Here is a 17969-nt window from a genome sequence, read left to right on the forward strand (position 1 = left end):
TGAGATCTCTTCTTTGATCTATGTGTTACTTAGAAATGTGTTGTTTAATCTCCATATATTTGGGGATTTTTCATTCCATTGTGGTCTGAGAGCAGACACTGTATACTTTTTTTTTTTTTTAAGATTTTATTCATTTATTTGAGAGAGAGAGTGAGAGAGAGAAAGAACACAAGAGGGGGGAGCGGGAGAGGGAGAAGTAGACTCCCCGCCGAGCAGGCAGCCCGACGCGGGACTCGATCCCGGGACTCCAGGATCATGACCCGAGCCGAAGGCAGTCGCCCAACCAACTGAGCCACCCAGGCGCCCAGACACTGTATGCTTTCTATTCTTTTAAATTTGTTAATATATGTTTTATGGCCTAGAAAGTGGTCTCTCTCAGTGAATGTTCCATGTGAGTTTGAGAAGAATGTGTATTCTGCTGTTGTTCGATGAAGTAATCTACATGTGTCAATATATTCAGTTGAAAAATGATGCGGTAGAGTCCAACTATGCCCTTACTGATTTTCTGCCTGCTGAATCTGTCCTTTTCTGATAGTGAGGTGTTAAAGTCTTCAACTGTGATAGTGGATTCATCTTTTTCTCCTTGCAATTTTATCAGTTTCCCCTTCACATATTTTGATGCTCTGTTGTTTGGTACATGCACATTAAGGATTGTTATGTCTTCTTGGAAAATTAATCCTTTTAATATTATGTAATGCTACTCTTTATCTCTGAAATTTTCCCTTACTCTGAAGTCTGCTCTATTGCTCTGAAGTCTGAAATTAATATAGCTATTCTTGCTTCCTTTTGATTAATTTTAGCATGGTATATATTTCTCCATCCATTTACTTTTAAGATATATGTGTCTGTATATTAAAAGTGGGTTTCTGGTGGACGATATATAGCGGGGTCTTGTTCTTTGATCCTCTCTGACAATCTCTGCCTTTCACTTGGTATATTTGCAACACTGATGTGTACAGTGATTATTGATATAGTTCAAGTAATATCTGCTATGTTTGTTATTGCTATTTATTCATTTCTCTTGTTCTTTGTTCCTATTTTTGTCTTCCACTCTTTTTCTGCCTTTTGTGGTTTTAATTGATTTTATATGATTTCATTTTCTCTCCTTATTAACACATTAGTTATACTTCTTTTTTTAAAACATTTTTAATGGCTGCCTTAGAGTATGTAATATACGTTTATAGTTAAGTCAAGTCCACTTTCAAATAAAACTATACCACTTTATAGGTAGTGTAAGTATCTCACAATAACTATATACTTATATTTATTTGAATACATGGTTGCAAGAAGAATAGAAAAATGAAAGTGTTTATTTAACCTTCACTTATTCCTTCTCTGATAATCTTCCCTTCTTTATGTAATTGTGAGTGTCAGATTGACATTATTCTCCTTTCCCTGAAGAACTTCTTTTAACATTTCTTGTAAGGCAGGTCTACTGGCAACAAATCTCCTCCATCGTTTCTGAAGGACAATTTTTCAGGGTACAGAATTATAGGTTGGTGGAATTTTTTTTTTTTGTCTTAAGATAAATTTTGTTTTAAGCAACATAAATTTATTTCTCACAGTTCTGAAGTCTGGAGGTCAGAGATTATGGTGCCCCAATCGGTCAGATGCTGGTGCGGGCTCTCTTCCTGGTTTGCAAATGGTCACGTGCTCTGTGTCTTTACACAGCAGTACAGAATGAGCTCTGGTGTCTCTTTCTCATCTTACAAGGGCACTAATCCCATCATGAGGGCCCCACCCTCATGACCTCATCTAAACACAATTATCTCCCAAAGGCCCATCTCCAAATATTATCCCACTGGGGATTAGGGTTTCAACATATGAAATTGGGGAAACAATTCAGTCCATTGCAGTTCCCGAGGAGAAGTCAGACACAATTCTTATCTTTGCTTCTCTAAGTTAAGGTAGGGATATTTATTTCCCTGTTTTCTTTCAAGATGTTTTCTTTACCTTTGATTTTTAGTATTTGGGTTTTTTTTTTTTATTCTTATGTTAATGATTTTTAGTATTTTGAATGATATGCACTGGTTTAGTTTTTGTGTTTGTTGTTAATTGTTGTTTTTAAATTCATCCTGGTTGGGGTTTTTTGAGCTTCCTGAATCTGTGGTTTGGTGTCTGATATTAATTTGGGGAAAATCTTAGTCATTAGTACTTCAAGTATTTTTTCTGCTCCTTTTTCTCTTCTCCTTCTGGTATTTTCATTACACATATGTCACACCTTTTGTAGTTATCCCACAGTCCTTGGATATTTTGTTTCTTCAGTCTTTTTCTCTTGGCTTTTTCATTTTGGAAGTTTCTATTGACACCACCTTAAGCTCAGAGATTCTTTCTTCGGCTGTGTCCATCAAAGGCATTCTTCATTTCTGTTACAGTGTTTTGTTTTTGTCTTTGTTTTTTAATTGCTAGTATTTCCTTTTGGCTCTTCCTTAAAATTTCCATCTTAAGCAACATAAATTTATGTTGCTTAAAATTTCCATCTTCCATCTTGCCCATCTGTTCTTACAGGCTGTCTACTTCATTCATTAGAATCATTAGCATATTAATCATAATTGTTTTAAATTTCCAATCTGATAATTCCAACATCCCTGCCATATCTAAATCTGATTCTGATGCTTGTTCTATCCCTTCAAACTGTGTTTTATGCCTTTAGTACACTTCGTAATTTTTTACTACTGGGTAAAAGGAACTGTGGTAAACCAGCCTTTACTGATGTGGTGTTAAGGTGTATGGGGAGAAGTATTCTATAGTCCTATGATCACTTCTTAGTCTTTTAGTGACCCTGTGCCTCTGGACCATGAACTTCATGTTTCTGAATCCCGTCCCCATTTTAGGTGGGACAGAATGGCCAGAATGGGTTGGATTGGAGTTGGTATTTCCTTTTGCCTACATGGAAGGCTAGAGCCAACTGGAGTTTGGCATTTCCCTTCCTCCAAGTCAGTTAGGCTCTGAAAAAATCTGAGTAGTTCAGGCTGTGGTGAAATCTTGAGGGCAGGCCTTGTTAAGAAGAAGAGACTAATGCTCTGATATATTTCAAAATGTTTCCTCTTACCCTCCACCCGCTGAAAGCATGAGGGGACTTTTCTCTGATATTCACTGGGAGAACCTGTTCAAGCTCCTGGAGGTAAAACCCACAGAAGTGTGGGCTCTCTCTGATGACTGGGTCCCCCCTGGAGATATTAACTCACAGACTTGCCCACACTGAGCTTTCAGCAATTCCTTGATGACAGTTCAGGTTTTCCTGCCCTGGGACTCATTCCCACAGAGGTTTCTGCTCCTGGGTTCCGGTTCCAGTGGGATGTGATTCCCTGCATCTACCTGTCCGTCTTTCCAATTTTGGAAGCAGCAATTTGCTTGCTTCTTGCCTTCTCTGATGGACTTAAAAAGAGTTGTTGGTTTTTTAGTTTGTTCAGCTATTTACTTATTGTTAGGATGGAGTTACAACTTCTAAACTCCTTACATACTGGACCAGAAACTAGAAGCCGGTAATTATTTTTTCACAAAGGTTCCAAGGTAATTCAATGGGGAAAGGTGAGTCTTTTCAACAATTGTGCTAGTGAATCTCAATCTTTACCTCATATCGTACATAAAAATCAACTCAAACTAGATCACAGATCTAAACATAAGAGCTACAACTATCAAACTTCTAGGAAAAAATATTTGTGACCTCGTGTTAGGTAAATATTTTTTAGATAGGACATAAAAAGTACAAACCATAAAATAAATAATTGACAAATTGGATTTCCTTATAATTAAACACTTGTGCTCTTTGAAAAATGCTGTTAATGAAATGGATAAACGAGCCAAGAACTAGAAAAATACATGTGCATATATATTTGATAAAGGACTTGCATTCAGAACATGTAAAAAATTCTTATATCTCAATAAGAACATGTAATGCAATTTTTTAATGGGCAAAAGACTTTAACATATTTTTCACCAATGAAGATAACACAAGCAGCAAGCGAGCATATGAAGCCTACTTAACAGCACTCATTATTAGAGAAATGCAAATTATAACTATAATTAGACACTAGTTCATACTAGAAGGAGTACTATTTTTAAGAACTATTAAAATATTAAGTGCTAGCGGGGCGCCTGGGTGGCTCAGTTGGTTAAGCAACTGCCTTCGGCTCAGGTCATGATCTTGGAGTCCCTGGATCGAGTCCCGCATCGGGCTCCCTGCTCAGCAAGGAGCCTGCTTCTCCCTCTAACCCTCCCCCCTCTCATGTACTCTCTCTCTCTCTCTCATTCTCACTCTCTCAAATAAATAAATAAATCTTTAAAAAAAATATTAAGTGCTAGAAAGAATCTGGAACACTTGGAAATCTCAAAGATTATGAGGGGATCAAAAATGGCACACTTTGGAGAACAGTTTGGCAGTTTCTTAAAAAGCTAAATATTAACTAACCATTTGACCCATCAATACCACTCCTAGGTATTTACTATGTATAAATAAAAACACATATCCACACTAATACCTATAAACAAATGTTTATAGAAAATGTGGTATTTACACATGATGGGATGTTATTCAGCCATAGAAAGAATGAAATCTTGCCATTTGCAATGACATGGATGGAGCTAGGAGTATAATGCTAAGGGAAATAAGTCACTCATATATGGAATTTAAGAAACAAAACAAATAAGCAAAGGGAAAAAGAGAAAGAGAGAGAGATAAACCAAGAAACAGACTCCTAACTATAGAGAACACACTGATGGTTGCTAGAGAGCAGATGGGTGGGGGGATGGGTGAAACAGGTGCTGAAGATTAAGGAGTACACCTGTTGTAATGAGCACCAGGTGTTGTATGGAAGTGTTGAATCACTGTCTTGTACACCTGAAACTAATATAACAGTGTATGTTAACTAACTGGAATTAAACTAAAACAAAACAAAAAAACCTTCAAAAATACTTCTATCTTTAAAAAATTTTAAAGTAAAAAAATGAAAAGGGGATGAAAAATAAATATGTAAGCAAACACTGAAACACAACAGAGTAAGTGCTATACAAAGGGCCCTGCAAGTAAGAGCTTGTGACCCCAAAATTTTATACACAGCTGTTTTACCAAAAGGCAGTAGAAAGAGGTCCTCAGAAGTGCAAGGACCCAGAAAAGAACTACCCAAGTACTTTTCCTGAATAAAATACCTGGGGTCCTGTGACAGAATAAAGAAATGCATGCAAAAAAAAGAACATCGATTCATTATGTAACTGTTGTTCTGCACGACAGGATAAATGTGGCAACAGGGTCACCAACAGCACCTAAATTACCTTTGTGTATTAGAAGAGGGAATCTTCATCTTCCTCCCCCTTTCTTTCTCCAAAAGAAAACATCTACATGCAAAGGATGGAAGGAGTGAAGGAGGAAATCACGCTGTGGATGATCACAGAGAGATTCCATGGGAATGCCCTGGGAGACAATCATATTGCACTCCTTCCTTTGCACAATGGGAAACAATTATCTTCCTGCCACCCACAACCATGTGTTTAATAGGATTTTAAGGAACACTTTTTAAGAAGTTAGCTAAGAAGTGTCATTGGATAGATATTAAAAACCCTTTGTAACATGCCTTATTTTTATTTGCTTTTTTTATGTTTGATTTTTATTTTATCAAAGAGGTATCTGTTGTTTAAAACAGTAAATGTAGGATGTTCATCAACTCAAGAAATATGTGTAATATTAACTAACGTTTTTCACGAATGGAGATGCCCCTGACAACATTATGGGTGTTACTACCTTCAGACATTACGGAAACTCTACAGTACTATGACACTGAAAATGAGCAGGAGTGTCCCCTGCCTACAGCACCTCATGGCCCAAATGCCTGCTTCCTGAAGGCAATGCCTTCCAGCTATTTCTTCTGTACCTATGACCCTCCCTATTTCCAAGTAACGTGCTTGTTTGTTATTTCTTGACTTTTTCCAATTTTAGATATTATTTGCCGACTTGCCAGTACAGAAGACTAGATTAAGATGGTCCCCATGCTCACACTCATACACACTCACACACAAACACACACCCACAGCCACACACTCCCGTTCTTCCATTATAGATGTAAGCGTTATTCAGAGCACCATAAATGCAAACTGTTACTCAGAGCTGAGCCACACGTGCACAATCGTTACCTTTCTTTTCGGACACAACTTTTGTGTTTTCCCAAAGTTAACGCTCATCTTGTTTTTTCATCCTCTCAGGCCTCCCCTGCTGCCAGCCTAAGCTTCAACTTTCTCCATCTGGATAAATCGACGGGCCATCTGTTTTCTAGATTTTAAAATTTTGTTGCTATCATATCCTCTCCTGTTCTCTGTCAGCGAAGCTTCAGGCAATTTTATCTCTTTCCCATCTTTTGAGCGACATTCCAGAAAGCAGAGAAGGTAAACACACAGGTCCTGTTGACCACCGTGCTCAGCAGAGGCCCCTTCAGGGTCAGTAATGATGCCGAGAGACTTGTGTGGAAGGGGGCCAGTGCTCCCTGGCCAATCAGATAGCTTAAGGGGTCTTCCAATACCACCAAGGCACTACCCACCAGGCCCTGCTCTTCCTGATGCGCTCAGATCCCATTTCTTTTGTAATTAGAGGAAAATATCTGTTCACTTAAACCACCAGTTGATTTAATGGATGCAAGGAGAAGGGAGAAGGCCCTCGGGCCTCACACCTACCTTCACGGCGCTGAAGCAGAATGCATGGAGCAGGCCAGTGGCCACGGCACTCCGGGCCACGCTGTAAATAGCCGATGTCATCCCACAAACAGCTGCAACACAAACACCAACAGTCTCACAATCAATACATGGAAGAAAGTGCAAAGACAAGGTTGTAGCTTTCGAGTGCAAAATGCCTGCCAAAGGGGCAAAGAATACCTCCATGGGATCAGTCAAAAGCACTGGATGACTTAATACAAGAAAGAAAAAAAAAAGAGACTGACCATTTACTAAAACTTCTGGAGAAAAGCATTGAAAAAGAATTTTTGGCAACATTCTTAGAAGACTGTGTGAACATGTCCAGCGTGGAGGGAGGGAGACCTCCTTGCTTTCAGTTGAGAGTTGCTGGCCGAAATAAACATCACAGATGAAGGTTCCCGCAGAAGAAAGGGGGGCTAGACAGAGAGAGAGCGATCTAACAAACAAGCAGTGCTCATTGTGTGTGCGTGTGTGTGTGTGTGTGTGTGTGTGTGTGATGAGACAGGAACAGTACCGGATCACCAGCTATGCTGTAGCTCTTTATGTACAATTTCATTTCATTCTTACAGCGACTCTGTGAGATCTGTGTGTTTATTTCATTTAGAGAAGAGTAAACTTTACAGTTAAGCAATCTGCACAAAGTCTGCAGGTAAGGATTAGGTGAGGTTTTAGCCACCATGGTGGGAATCTAAGGTGCTATGTCAAGGGAGGGTCCACACAGGGGGGAGACCAGGGTCCCCTGTCTGTCCAGGTGCACACAAGAAATAGCTCAGTGTTCAGGACAAAGAAAACCGAGCTGTCCAGACTCTCATTCCATTCAGCCCTTATCAAAACTTTAGACTCCTTTACAGGAAGAGTAGGATGTAGACGACTTACCAGAACCTCCAAAAAATAGCATGTCAATTTGTTCCAAAAGATAAATGCAGAAAGTGTTGATCTGCGGGAAGAGCCCGAGGAGGGAGATTGCAGGGAAGCAATATAAAAATACTGGAAGTGAACAGACAAAATGGACAGTAAGTGTGCAGCTGCTGGTCCCCAGGTCCCCGAGGCAATCCTGCCTGCTCCCCTTCCAGCTCTCAGCCGCCCCCCTGCCCGCGTCCTGGAGGCAATACTGGACTCCTCGCACCCACAGGAGGAAGGTCTGCGGGCCAAGTGGAAATGCGCCGTTGGAAGTAACAAGGAGCTGCGTCTGAGGAAGAGGCCCAGGCAAAGAACACAGGCGAGCCCAGGACTGAGCAGAGACCTCAGATGGTGAGGGAGACAGTGGACCAGTCCACAGTGTGCAAGAGTGGGCTTGCACTTGAGGGGCATGAGGGTGGGGGGAAGAAACTGGGAAACTCCAGGAACAGGTAAAGCTAAAGGCAATAGGTATGCAGGTCTCTCCCTGCACGGGGGTGGGAGGTGTAAAAATGGGAGCCAGGGGCTCCTCATTTTGTGCTTCTGTCAGTGGGAGCACTTGAGGTGCTGAGAGTCGCCACACCTGAACGCCGCCTGCAAATTCAAGTTCAGTGGGAACTCCAGGTTTGCAGGCGAACAGGGGAGGGTGGTGATTAAGAAACCACACACAGGGCGCCTGGGTGGCTCAGATGGTTAAGCGTCTGCCTTCGGCTCAGGTCATGATCTCAGGGTCCTGGGATCGAGTCCCGCATCGGGCTCCCTGCTTAGCGGGAAGCCTGCTTCTCCCTCTGCTTCTCTCTCTCTCTCTGTATGTCTCTCATGAATAAATAAAAAAAAATTTAAAAAAAAAAAGAAACCACACACAGTGACAGTGGGACAGTGAAGGGCCTGACTTCCTGGGACCGGAGCATCTGGGACATGAAGGCAACCCTGCCTGACCAGAGGAAGGCTATGCCCCCTCCCAAAATTTGGAACAGTGCAACTCGATAAGACGTCCACATGCCAGGATTCGACGTTTCAGAGATCATTTGTTAGAGGAAATTGAATGTGCTAGAGCTGCATTTTACAGCTCTGTCCCTGTCCCTGTCTCTCCCTCAAGTCTATGTAAGTTGGATTTCATAGAAACCCAGAAACTGCCATTCCTTCTGCTGTAACACATCTGTCTTCTCAGTTTATTGAGGAGAATGTCAATGAAGTTTGATCCTGGTAAGCCCTAATAAAACTAAGGAAATTTGATTTGAAATCCCATATGCCTGAACTTTGGAATTGTGTGCTAACACTGGACATAGACCACAGTCGACAGTGGGAGTGGGGATGATGGGGGGAGGGGGGTTCAGCTATTTCTGAAAAATCAGAAATGCAAACTTTTCATCATGAAATTGTAGAAACGAGAGTCTTCATATATGTCCCATGCTCCTGCTAATAGTCACCTGAAAATAAGTATGGGACAAACCCTTCCACAACAACACCAAGGACCTGTTCCAACTCTCTTGGGGTTGGAGCCATATTTTGATACACCTGGTGATTTTGCTGTAATGTTTTCTGTGGCAAGATTTCAACGATATTGTAATAACCTAGAGCATCTGTGAGGAATCCACTTTTCAATCAAAGTAGGCAATAAGATACAAATACTGATCTGCTGGACATAATAGGACACAACTTCTCTTTTTCAGGTTTTGTGAATGGAAATCAGAGATAGGGGAAAGATGTAAGAAATAAATAGAAATTTGGAGCAGTTGGTGGTCTCAGTGGTTTGGGCGGCCGACTCTTGGTTTCCGCTCAGAGGTCAGGATCTCAAGATCCTGGGATCGAGCCCCATGTGGGGCTCCGCACTCAGCAAGGAGTCTGCTTTGGGATTCTCTCTCCTCCTCTCCCTCTGCCCCTACCCCCTGGCTCTCTCTCTCTCCCTAAAATAAATAAATAAATCTTTTATAAAAAGAAATTTAATTATAGAACACAGGAGCATCCAAATTGTATTCCCATATAATTTCAAGCAGACTGACTAGTACTTCTTCTCTCAACTTTGAGACTCAGACCCAGCAGGAAAGATGACATGCTGCACTATACCGTGGAGTACTCATGGCCAGGGTAGGGGTGCACAGAAGACGCTTTGAGGTTGCATTGGTTCATGTTCTCAAGAGCTGTGTGCATGTGGCAAAAATGACACCAAGAAGGAAGAACTCCAGGGAAAAGTATGGATGTCAAATAAAATTAAAGGCAGCTGAATATTAGAAACTGCTCAGCAAAGCAGAGGTAAGGAAGCATTCTCTGTAAGAAATACATTAGGTAATGAAACCCCAGCTATGGAAGCGCAAAGAATCAGAGCCAGTGAATCATGGCTCGAGGACGATCCGACGGTGAGAGGCTCGCAGCATGGGAGCTCCCTGCAACCACAGTAGAAGGCAACAGTCACTGTGGAGCCCAGGATCTAGCTCCTCTCCAGGATGTATTAGAGAAGATCTCTAGGCTTTAAAACCGAAGCCAGGGAGGTGGAAGGAGAGTGAGGCGGAGGCCACGCATCTCATCTGTCAGGCTGCAGATCACATGAATAAAAAAGCAGGGAGGGGCACCTGGGTGGCTCAGATGGTTAAGCGTCTGCCTTCGGCTCAGGTCATGATCCCAGGGTCCTGGGATCGAGTCCCACATTGGGCTCCCTGCTCCTTGGGAGCCTACTTCTCCCTCTGCCTCTCTCTCTCTCTGTCTCTCATGAATAAATAAATAAAATCTTAAAAAGAAAAATTTAAAAAAAAAGCAGCGAAACGCTTCCTGCATTAGTAGGGCAATTAGAAAATCACACTTGAAGTTGCTGAGGTCATTTTGACCTTCTTCCAAAAGTTAAAAAAAAAAATAGTCCCTGTGGTTGTCGGCAATTTTGCCTGTGAACAAAGATTTTTTTTCCTTAGCATACCACTGAGAGGGTGTATAATTTTCTCTCACTGCTACTCTTCATTTTCCCTAATAATTACCATAAATGCAGAAACTTCTGGTACTGTTCCATTTCTTTACAAGCAACATTTACAAATAAAAACATTATAACTTGCTTGTTTCTTTTTTTAAATGTGAATAATGATATTCGTTACTATTCTATCCCATGACTATTGCAGTTGCAGCTTTGGGATGAAAACAAGCAGAATTAAAATAACATGGAAATAAAACTGAAACCTAAGGAGTTGATGGGAATATATACATTGTGTGTCTCCAACATGCTGTATCTGGTGTTAACTAATTATCCTGTCTGTGGACTATATCGAGCCCCAGAAACAGTCTATAGAGAAGACACATAGAGAAGACAAATGTGAGGTCTCTCTGGGCAGAGGAGAGGGGTACATTCCAGTAAGTAGTCCCCAAACCTCCACCTATCTCTAAGGGTGGCATTTTTGAAGCTGCATTGTTGTAGGTTGGGGGTCACGGTCCTAAGCACAAACATAAAACATAAAAGTCTCGGATCTAAGAAGGACCCATGCAGTGCCTTCTACAATGGACAGCCAACCACCTCTTCCTGCCTGAGCCCCTTCCAAGTCAGGACCTCCGTGCTTCACTAGGCAAAGCCCATGCTACCACTGGACAGCTCTAACCCAAACCATTTTACAGGCCTTTCTTGCAGTGAGCCATAATGCACCTGCCATGGGCCGGGACTAGTTATTACCGCTACGACAGAGAACCGCCACCGCGTGGACATCCCACTCTTTTGCCCCAACTCCAGATGCAGTGCAGCCCCGGTGGTTATGTTCCTCGGGGCACACTCCAGCTTTGCTCATGCTCCTTTTGAAATAGGACACTAAGAATTGAAGACCTTTGGCTTCCTCATCTGTGGGATAATTACAAAGCCGGGCCCCTTTTGTAGACTTTCACTGAAGTTACGCTGGTGGAAAGTATTAAAAATTCCAGCCATACAAATGAAAAAATGTTCATCATCATTAACCATCAGGGAAATCAAAATCAAAACCACACTGAGATACCACCTTACACCAGTCAGAATGGCAAAATGGACAGGGAAAGACACAACAAATGTTGGAGAGGTTGTGGAGAAAGGGGAACCCTCTTACACTGTTGGTGGGAATGCAAGTTGGTACAGCCACTTTGGAAAACAGTGTGGAGGTGCCTCAGAAAAAAAATTTTTTTTTAAAGATTTTATTTATTTATAGAGAGAGAATGAGAGAGAGCACATGAGAGGGGGGAGGGTCAGAGGGAGAAGCAGACTCCCCGCCGAGCAGGGAGCCCGATGCGGGACTTGATCCAGGGACTCCAGGATCATGACCTAAGCCGAAGGCAGTTGCTTAACCAACTGAGCCACCCAGGCGCCCGGTGCCTCAGAAAATTAAAAATAGAGCTACCCTATGACCCAGCAATTGCACTCCTGGGTATTTACCCCAAAGACACAGATGTAGTGAAAAGAAGGGCCATATGCACCCCAATGTTCATAGCAGCAATGTCCGCAATAGCCAAACTGTGGAAAGAGCCAAGATGCCCTTCAACAGACGAATGGATAAAGAAGATGTGGTCCATATATACAATGGAATATTACTCAGCCATCAGAAAAGATGAATACCCAACTTTTACATCAACATGGATGGGACTGGAGGAGATTATGCTAAGTGAAATAAGCCAAGCAGAGAAAGTCAATTATCATATGGTTTCACTTATTTGTGGAACATAAGGAATAGCATGGAGGACATTAGGGAGAAGGAAGGGAAAAATGAAGAGGGGCAGAATCAGAGAAGGAGATGAACCATGAGAGACTATGGACTCTGAGAAAAAAAACTGAGGGTTCTAGAGGGGAGGAGGTGGGGGGATGGGTTAGCCAGGTGATGGGTATTAAGGGGGACATGTATTGCATTCAGCACTGGGTGTTATACAAAACTATGAATCATGGAACACTACATCAAAAACTAATGATGTACTGTATGGTGACTAACATAACATAATAAAAATAAATAAAGAAATAAACAAACAAATAAATAAATAAAAATTCCAGCCCAGAGGTCACCAACTCTGACTGAGCAAGCTAAGGAGGACCGATTCAGAGGTCTCTTCCCCTTACTCCCAGAAATAAAGACAAAATTTTGTGCCTTTTAATGAAAAAAGAAGTGTGCACAGGAGTATTTTGAATATACAGGAGGGGTCTTAGAAGGAAAAATTATGTAAGAATATTACCTCAGTGTTTCTATGTCTTTAATTCCCCTCCCTGCCCCCCCTATAAAATCAACAAGTCCCTACCACTGACTTTGTCTTATGTCCCCACGTTTGGCCCCCAAGTTCCCCACCTCCTGTCAGCGTACATCCCACCTTCTTCTGTTGTTCTATTATCTGACTGAGATGCTCAGCTTTGAGATGCTCCTCTCCTCGCCTTAAATAGGATGAGGAGCCTCTCCACCTTTCCCACCTACCCGATTTCCACCTGGATCATCTCCCACCACTGGCTCACATTCGGCCCCTTCTGCCCTGGCAGGCAGAGCGGGGAGGGTCAGCTCAGGCCCAAAGCAGCACCCACGGATACTCTGTGCTCCTTTCCTGCCCCCTTCCTCTGCTGCCTCGTCTCCCTCGCATCCACCTCAGGTTGATGGTGTTGCGCGGAAAGCAGGAGTGGCAACAGGTACCAGAAATATCAGCAGTAAGGCACAACTTTAAGAAACATTTCACACCCCCCAGCACCAGCCAGAGGAGGATCACAGCATGAGAGGCACATAGCACCTTTGACCACACGATGGGAAACAAGGTCAAGTGTGCTTAGTTCCTGCTTCTCTCTTGTCCTTTTTCTTAAATGCTCCTTGTTAAAAGGATTGAATCGTGTCCCTCCAAAACAGTACCTGTAAACGTGACCTCACTTGGTAATAGGGTCTTGGCTCATGATCAAGTTACAATGAGGTCATTAGGGTGGGCCCTGGTCTAATATGCCTGATGTCCTTATAAAAAGGGGGAATTTGGACATAGAGCCAGACACACACACACAGAGGGAAGACGATGTGGACAGACACAGGGACAAGGCCATCTACGAGCCAAGGAGCGAGGCCCGGAGAAGTCCTTCCCTTGTGTCTTCAGAGATTTTAAACTCCTGGCCTCCAGAACTATGAGACAACTATGAGACAATAAATCTCTAATGTTCTCAGCCATCCATTAGCATTACTTTGTTATGGCAGCTATAGGAAACCTACACTACTTCTTCATCCCAATACCCTTCTGTTCTCTCCTCATTTTTTCTTCTCTCCTTGTTAGTTTCTGAACCTAACAATGGCAGCAGCTATATACACTCAGATCCCTTGGTAGTGAGGGACAGAGGTGGAAAGGCTCCACAAAGAAGAATGAATGACTTTGAGTTGCCCTTGCTTTTCCCTCCTCAAGTCAGAAAATCGGTATACACCTCTATGGCCTTCCTCCCATTCCTAATTGTTCTAAATTTTTTCCACAGTCTTTTCCTGCTCAGTGCAAATTAGTGTGTTTAACACATTCACTCCATGGGGATTGCTATTGTTCTCTTTTTCCATTTTTCTTTATCCCAGAAGTCATTTAGTTGGCTTGCTAGATTATTTATCACTATTTTTACTTGTTACCGTTGACAAGCAGACAAAAATATCTCTTAAAGAAAAGCTTTAATGAGGAAAAGGGATTCCAGATAGAAAGATAAGGAAGGCCATATTCCCCGCCCCATCTCCACTCCTCCACGGAATTGGTTCGAAGAAAAATAAAATGAGAATACACACAGCCAGTAGCTTATTTTAGAACAAGGGTTTCTGCTAAAAGCAAGACCTCGGGCTTTTACCGAGTACATTAAGGTCTTACTTTTTGAGCCCTAATAACATTTCACCTTCTGATGCCACGGCAAGTCTGCCATGCCAAGATAACTATATGTATTCAGTGGCATTGGCTCATTTATAGTAGCAAATTAAAGAAAAAGAGAAATGAAAGACACCCGTGTACAGAAAAACAATTTCTAAATGGAATGTATGTCATGCTTTTCTTCCTTGTTCTCCAAATCATCAATAGGTGTGTATTAGGTCCCTACTTACTGTAAGGGCCGAGGTGAACAGTCCGAGAATGATGGTGAGCTTTCCCTGATCTATGAATGAGTATTCCAAAAGTTCACCCATACATTAATTTCCTTAATACTTAGAGCACACTTGTGTTCATCAGTTCATCCACTCAACAAACATTTCTTCAGTGCCTATATTTACCAGACACAGCACGGGGTGCCAGGGATTCGGTATGAGAAAGGAGGCTTGGGCTCTGCCTTGCACTTACCCAGCAGGACACAGGCTAGCGAGGGCACAGACATTAGTCAAACAATCACAAGTGAAGCAGACCACTATGAAATGGGTCTGGTGCTATGGAAAGTATGGGTTATGGGGGGACAGAAGATGGGGCCAAGCTTAGGGGAAATGGGCCATCAACTAGCTTGGTCAAAGGGGTCAGGGGCGCCACAGAACAGGAACGTGAGGCATGAGGATGAGATGAGGAGGCGCCAAGGTAGTCAGGGCTCCAGGTCTAGGAACACTAACCCATGCTTGAGAACCTGGGAAAAGATGGTCATGGGGTACCCAAGATTGAGCGTGCACTGCAGAGAGCAGAGGCAACATTTTGACATGGACACATGTTTCTCGAACACTTTCCAAAATGCTTTCCTGCCCTCTCCACTGCTAATCCCGAGACCCTCGTGGGCCCTTGAGGTCTGGACTCCAGCACTACTATCTGCAAGAAGACAGCAGGAAAGGATGGTCTCCAGCATGCACAACCGTGCCTGGGCATCTGTGTTTCCTGAAGCTCTCTTTCCTTGCAGCTAATCTCAGGAGGGAGATGGGTGAGCTCCTTTATAAGAAGGTAAAAGTATCTGAAAGTCTTTCTTGGGGTGTGTGTGTGCATGGGAGTGTGTGTGTGTGTGTGTGTGTGTTCCAACTGAAGGAACTTCAAGTAATATAAAAAAGTAAACTGAAAAATATCAGAAACGGTAGAAGCAAATATTCTTGGGCAAGAAGCACTGCCTGGGAATCTAATCATGGGATCAGTTCTTTTTTCCCCCCAATATGTTTCTGTTTCCTACTTGAGCTCAGAGATTCTCTAAACATGGTGCCTGACCCTTCGCTATTAAGAAGCTACTCGGCCCCTCACATGATGTAATAGGAAGAGAGATATTGAGGACACAGACAAAGGTTGCCTTGTGGGGGGCTGCATATGGGGGAGTGAATAGTTTGCTGCCAATACAGGAGGAAGAGGAATGGGGAGATAGTGGTTCGGAAGGAGAGTCAGATGGTGGAATGTCTACCATGGTTTTCTCCTACAAGGAACACAAAGATACGCCATATCTGGGGGCCCTTCTCAGTCCCACTTGAGAGGCTCAGGAAGTTGTCATGGGGGCCAGAGAAAGAATGATATCGGACCTATGGCTTTGAAAAGCTCCTCTTGAGTAAGATATCCAACTGGCAAGCGGTAGATCCAGAGGCTGGTGCCCTTTATCAACTCATTTGCACAATGTGATCACAGCCAATCACAGGTTGGCGTGCATGTCAACCTTGGGATGTCATGACTAGGATTCTCAGAGCAGTCACGTCTTCAGAGCTGCAGGCAATACTGGGGCAGCCTTGCCACATAATAATAATAATAATAATAATAATAATAATAATAATAATAGCTAATACCTGGTGCCCGGCACTGGTTCATAGGTTTAAATGTACTAACTCACTTGCACCGACCTCTGAGGTGGGTACTATTTTTGTCCCCATATTACTGTTGAATTTTTTCTCAAGGTCACACAACTAGCAAAGTGGCAGAGCTGGAATTCAAACAGCCAGGTGCCGAACCATGACCCTGGGCAGGTTACCTGTGTAAACAGAGCATTTTACATGAAATACCGCCTAGACCTTAAGGTGCACCAAGTGGACCAGTGACAGGCTGGGACTCCACCTGGACTGAGAACCATGCACCCTTGGGCGTTGCCGGAGTGTCTGTGCCATGTGGGTGGGGCCGTGGCTGCCACCCTGGTGGCAAAACCACCCCCACCCTGGGGAGCCCCCTGACACCCCACACCAGGCACCATAGTGACCAGTCTTCAGATACTACAATGTTACTACTTCTTGGTCATAGATACCACAATCCTTTAGAATAATTCTGCTATTGGATGGTGTAGGGCTCCAGCTCCCAGACCATCTTCTGAAGGTGTACAAGCCAAAAGAGAAATGCACATCTCTTCATCCAGTAACCACATAAGGATGTTTCTCCTGCTAGTGATTCAGAATATAAAGGGGAGACATATCCACCCTCCTCTATGTTCTTCCCCACAACCCCCAAATTCACTCACCTATTAAGAGGTCCCTAGCTGACTGGAGGGACCTTGGAGAGAAGAGCTTCAGGCCATAGACAACGTAAGTGGGAGGGTGCCGGGCTTTGGCCCCTGTATTAAGAAGCAAAATAAGGCCACACAGCACACAAAAATAGATTGGTCTGCTATATGTTATGATTTGGTTGTGTCCCTAGAAAAAAACACAATTTCTGAATGGTACCTATTATTTTGATTAACAAAAGCTTCATAGTCAGTAATTCACATCATATCATATCATATCATATCACACAACTTAAAACATAAATCACATTCTCCCCCCTCTCCCTCCATAATTCATATATACAAAACACCAGGAAAAGAAAAAAAAACTCTGATACTTATTCTGACAATTAAGAACAAGAATATAAAAAAGAATGTTATGCCTCTCAGACTCAACAAGATTTAGCCGAAAATTTAATTACCACCCTTAGATACAATCTAGATCTAATGCAACGCGTCCCTAATAGTGAAACATCCATTTGTATTGTTCATTTCAAGGGCAAAACGAAGATAAACCCTTATTTGCTCTACATGGTCTAACTTGAGCCCTGCTATTAATAAGAAACAGAATTATAAGTGGTGGGCTTCGATTTCCTTGTCTTAAAAAGCAAGCTAATACAGGTGCAAAGTTACACCCGCAGAGATTGCATAAAACATCTTAGTGTAGCACAGGGGGAATAATCCAATTTTTAAAAAGTCACCATTTATATACATTTTCCTTTGAGGAAGACCAAAAACTTAACAGATCTCATCTTAGCCCTCAAAATATTGCTATGAGGAGAAGTAGAAACATTTTTATTCTTCTCCTTAAATAGAAAAATTAAGGAAAAGATATAACATCAAACTTTCCAGGGCAAAAGCCAATGAAGAATTTATATGTCACAAACCAAAGCACAATTCATAAAGTTCAAAAAACCAACAAAAATGAATTAGGGGGAGAATATTCTTTGCAATTCATGAACTACTTTGGGTATAAAAAGTAAAGATTAAAGTGATATGGGTTCGCATGTGCATATTTAAAGTCACTGCCTTGAACATAGTTATATTTAGAAATGCAATTTAAATTGCCACTGCTTCTATAATAGAA

General features: G+C 42.4%; 1 protein-coding gene across 1 annotated transcript in view; it reads right to left on the bottom strand.

Annotated features, from left to right (window-relative positions):
• Window positions 1-17969, bottom strand: part of PCNX2 (pecanex 2) — a 305854-nt gene that overhangs the window by 195736 nt on the left and 92149 nt on the right. Inside the window, exons 13-15 of the mRNA XM_035008472.1 lie at window positions 16862-17033; window positions 7555-7665; window positions 6661-6752 (exon numbers count right to left, since the gene is read on the bottom strand). Of these exons, the coding sequence (XP_034864363.1) occupies window positions 6661-6752; window positions 7555-7665; window positions 16862-17033 (375 nt within the window). The remainder of the gene's footprint in view (window positions 1-6660; window positions 6753-7554; window positions 7666-16861; window positions 17034-17969) is intronic.

This window comes from Mirounga leonina, unplaced genomic scaffold (genome assembly GCF_011800145.1).
Source record: "Mirounga leonina isolate KUSES-001 unplaced genomic scaffold, KU_Mleo_1.0 Mir_152, whole genome shotgun sequence".
Taxonomy (NCBI): domain Eukaryota; kingdom Metazoa; phylum Chordata; class Mammalia; order Carnivora; family Phocidae; genus Mirounga; species Mirounga leonina.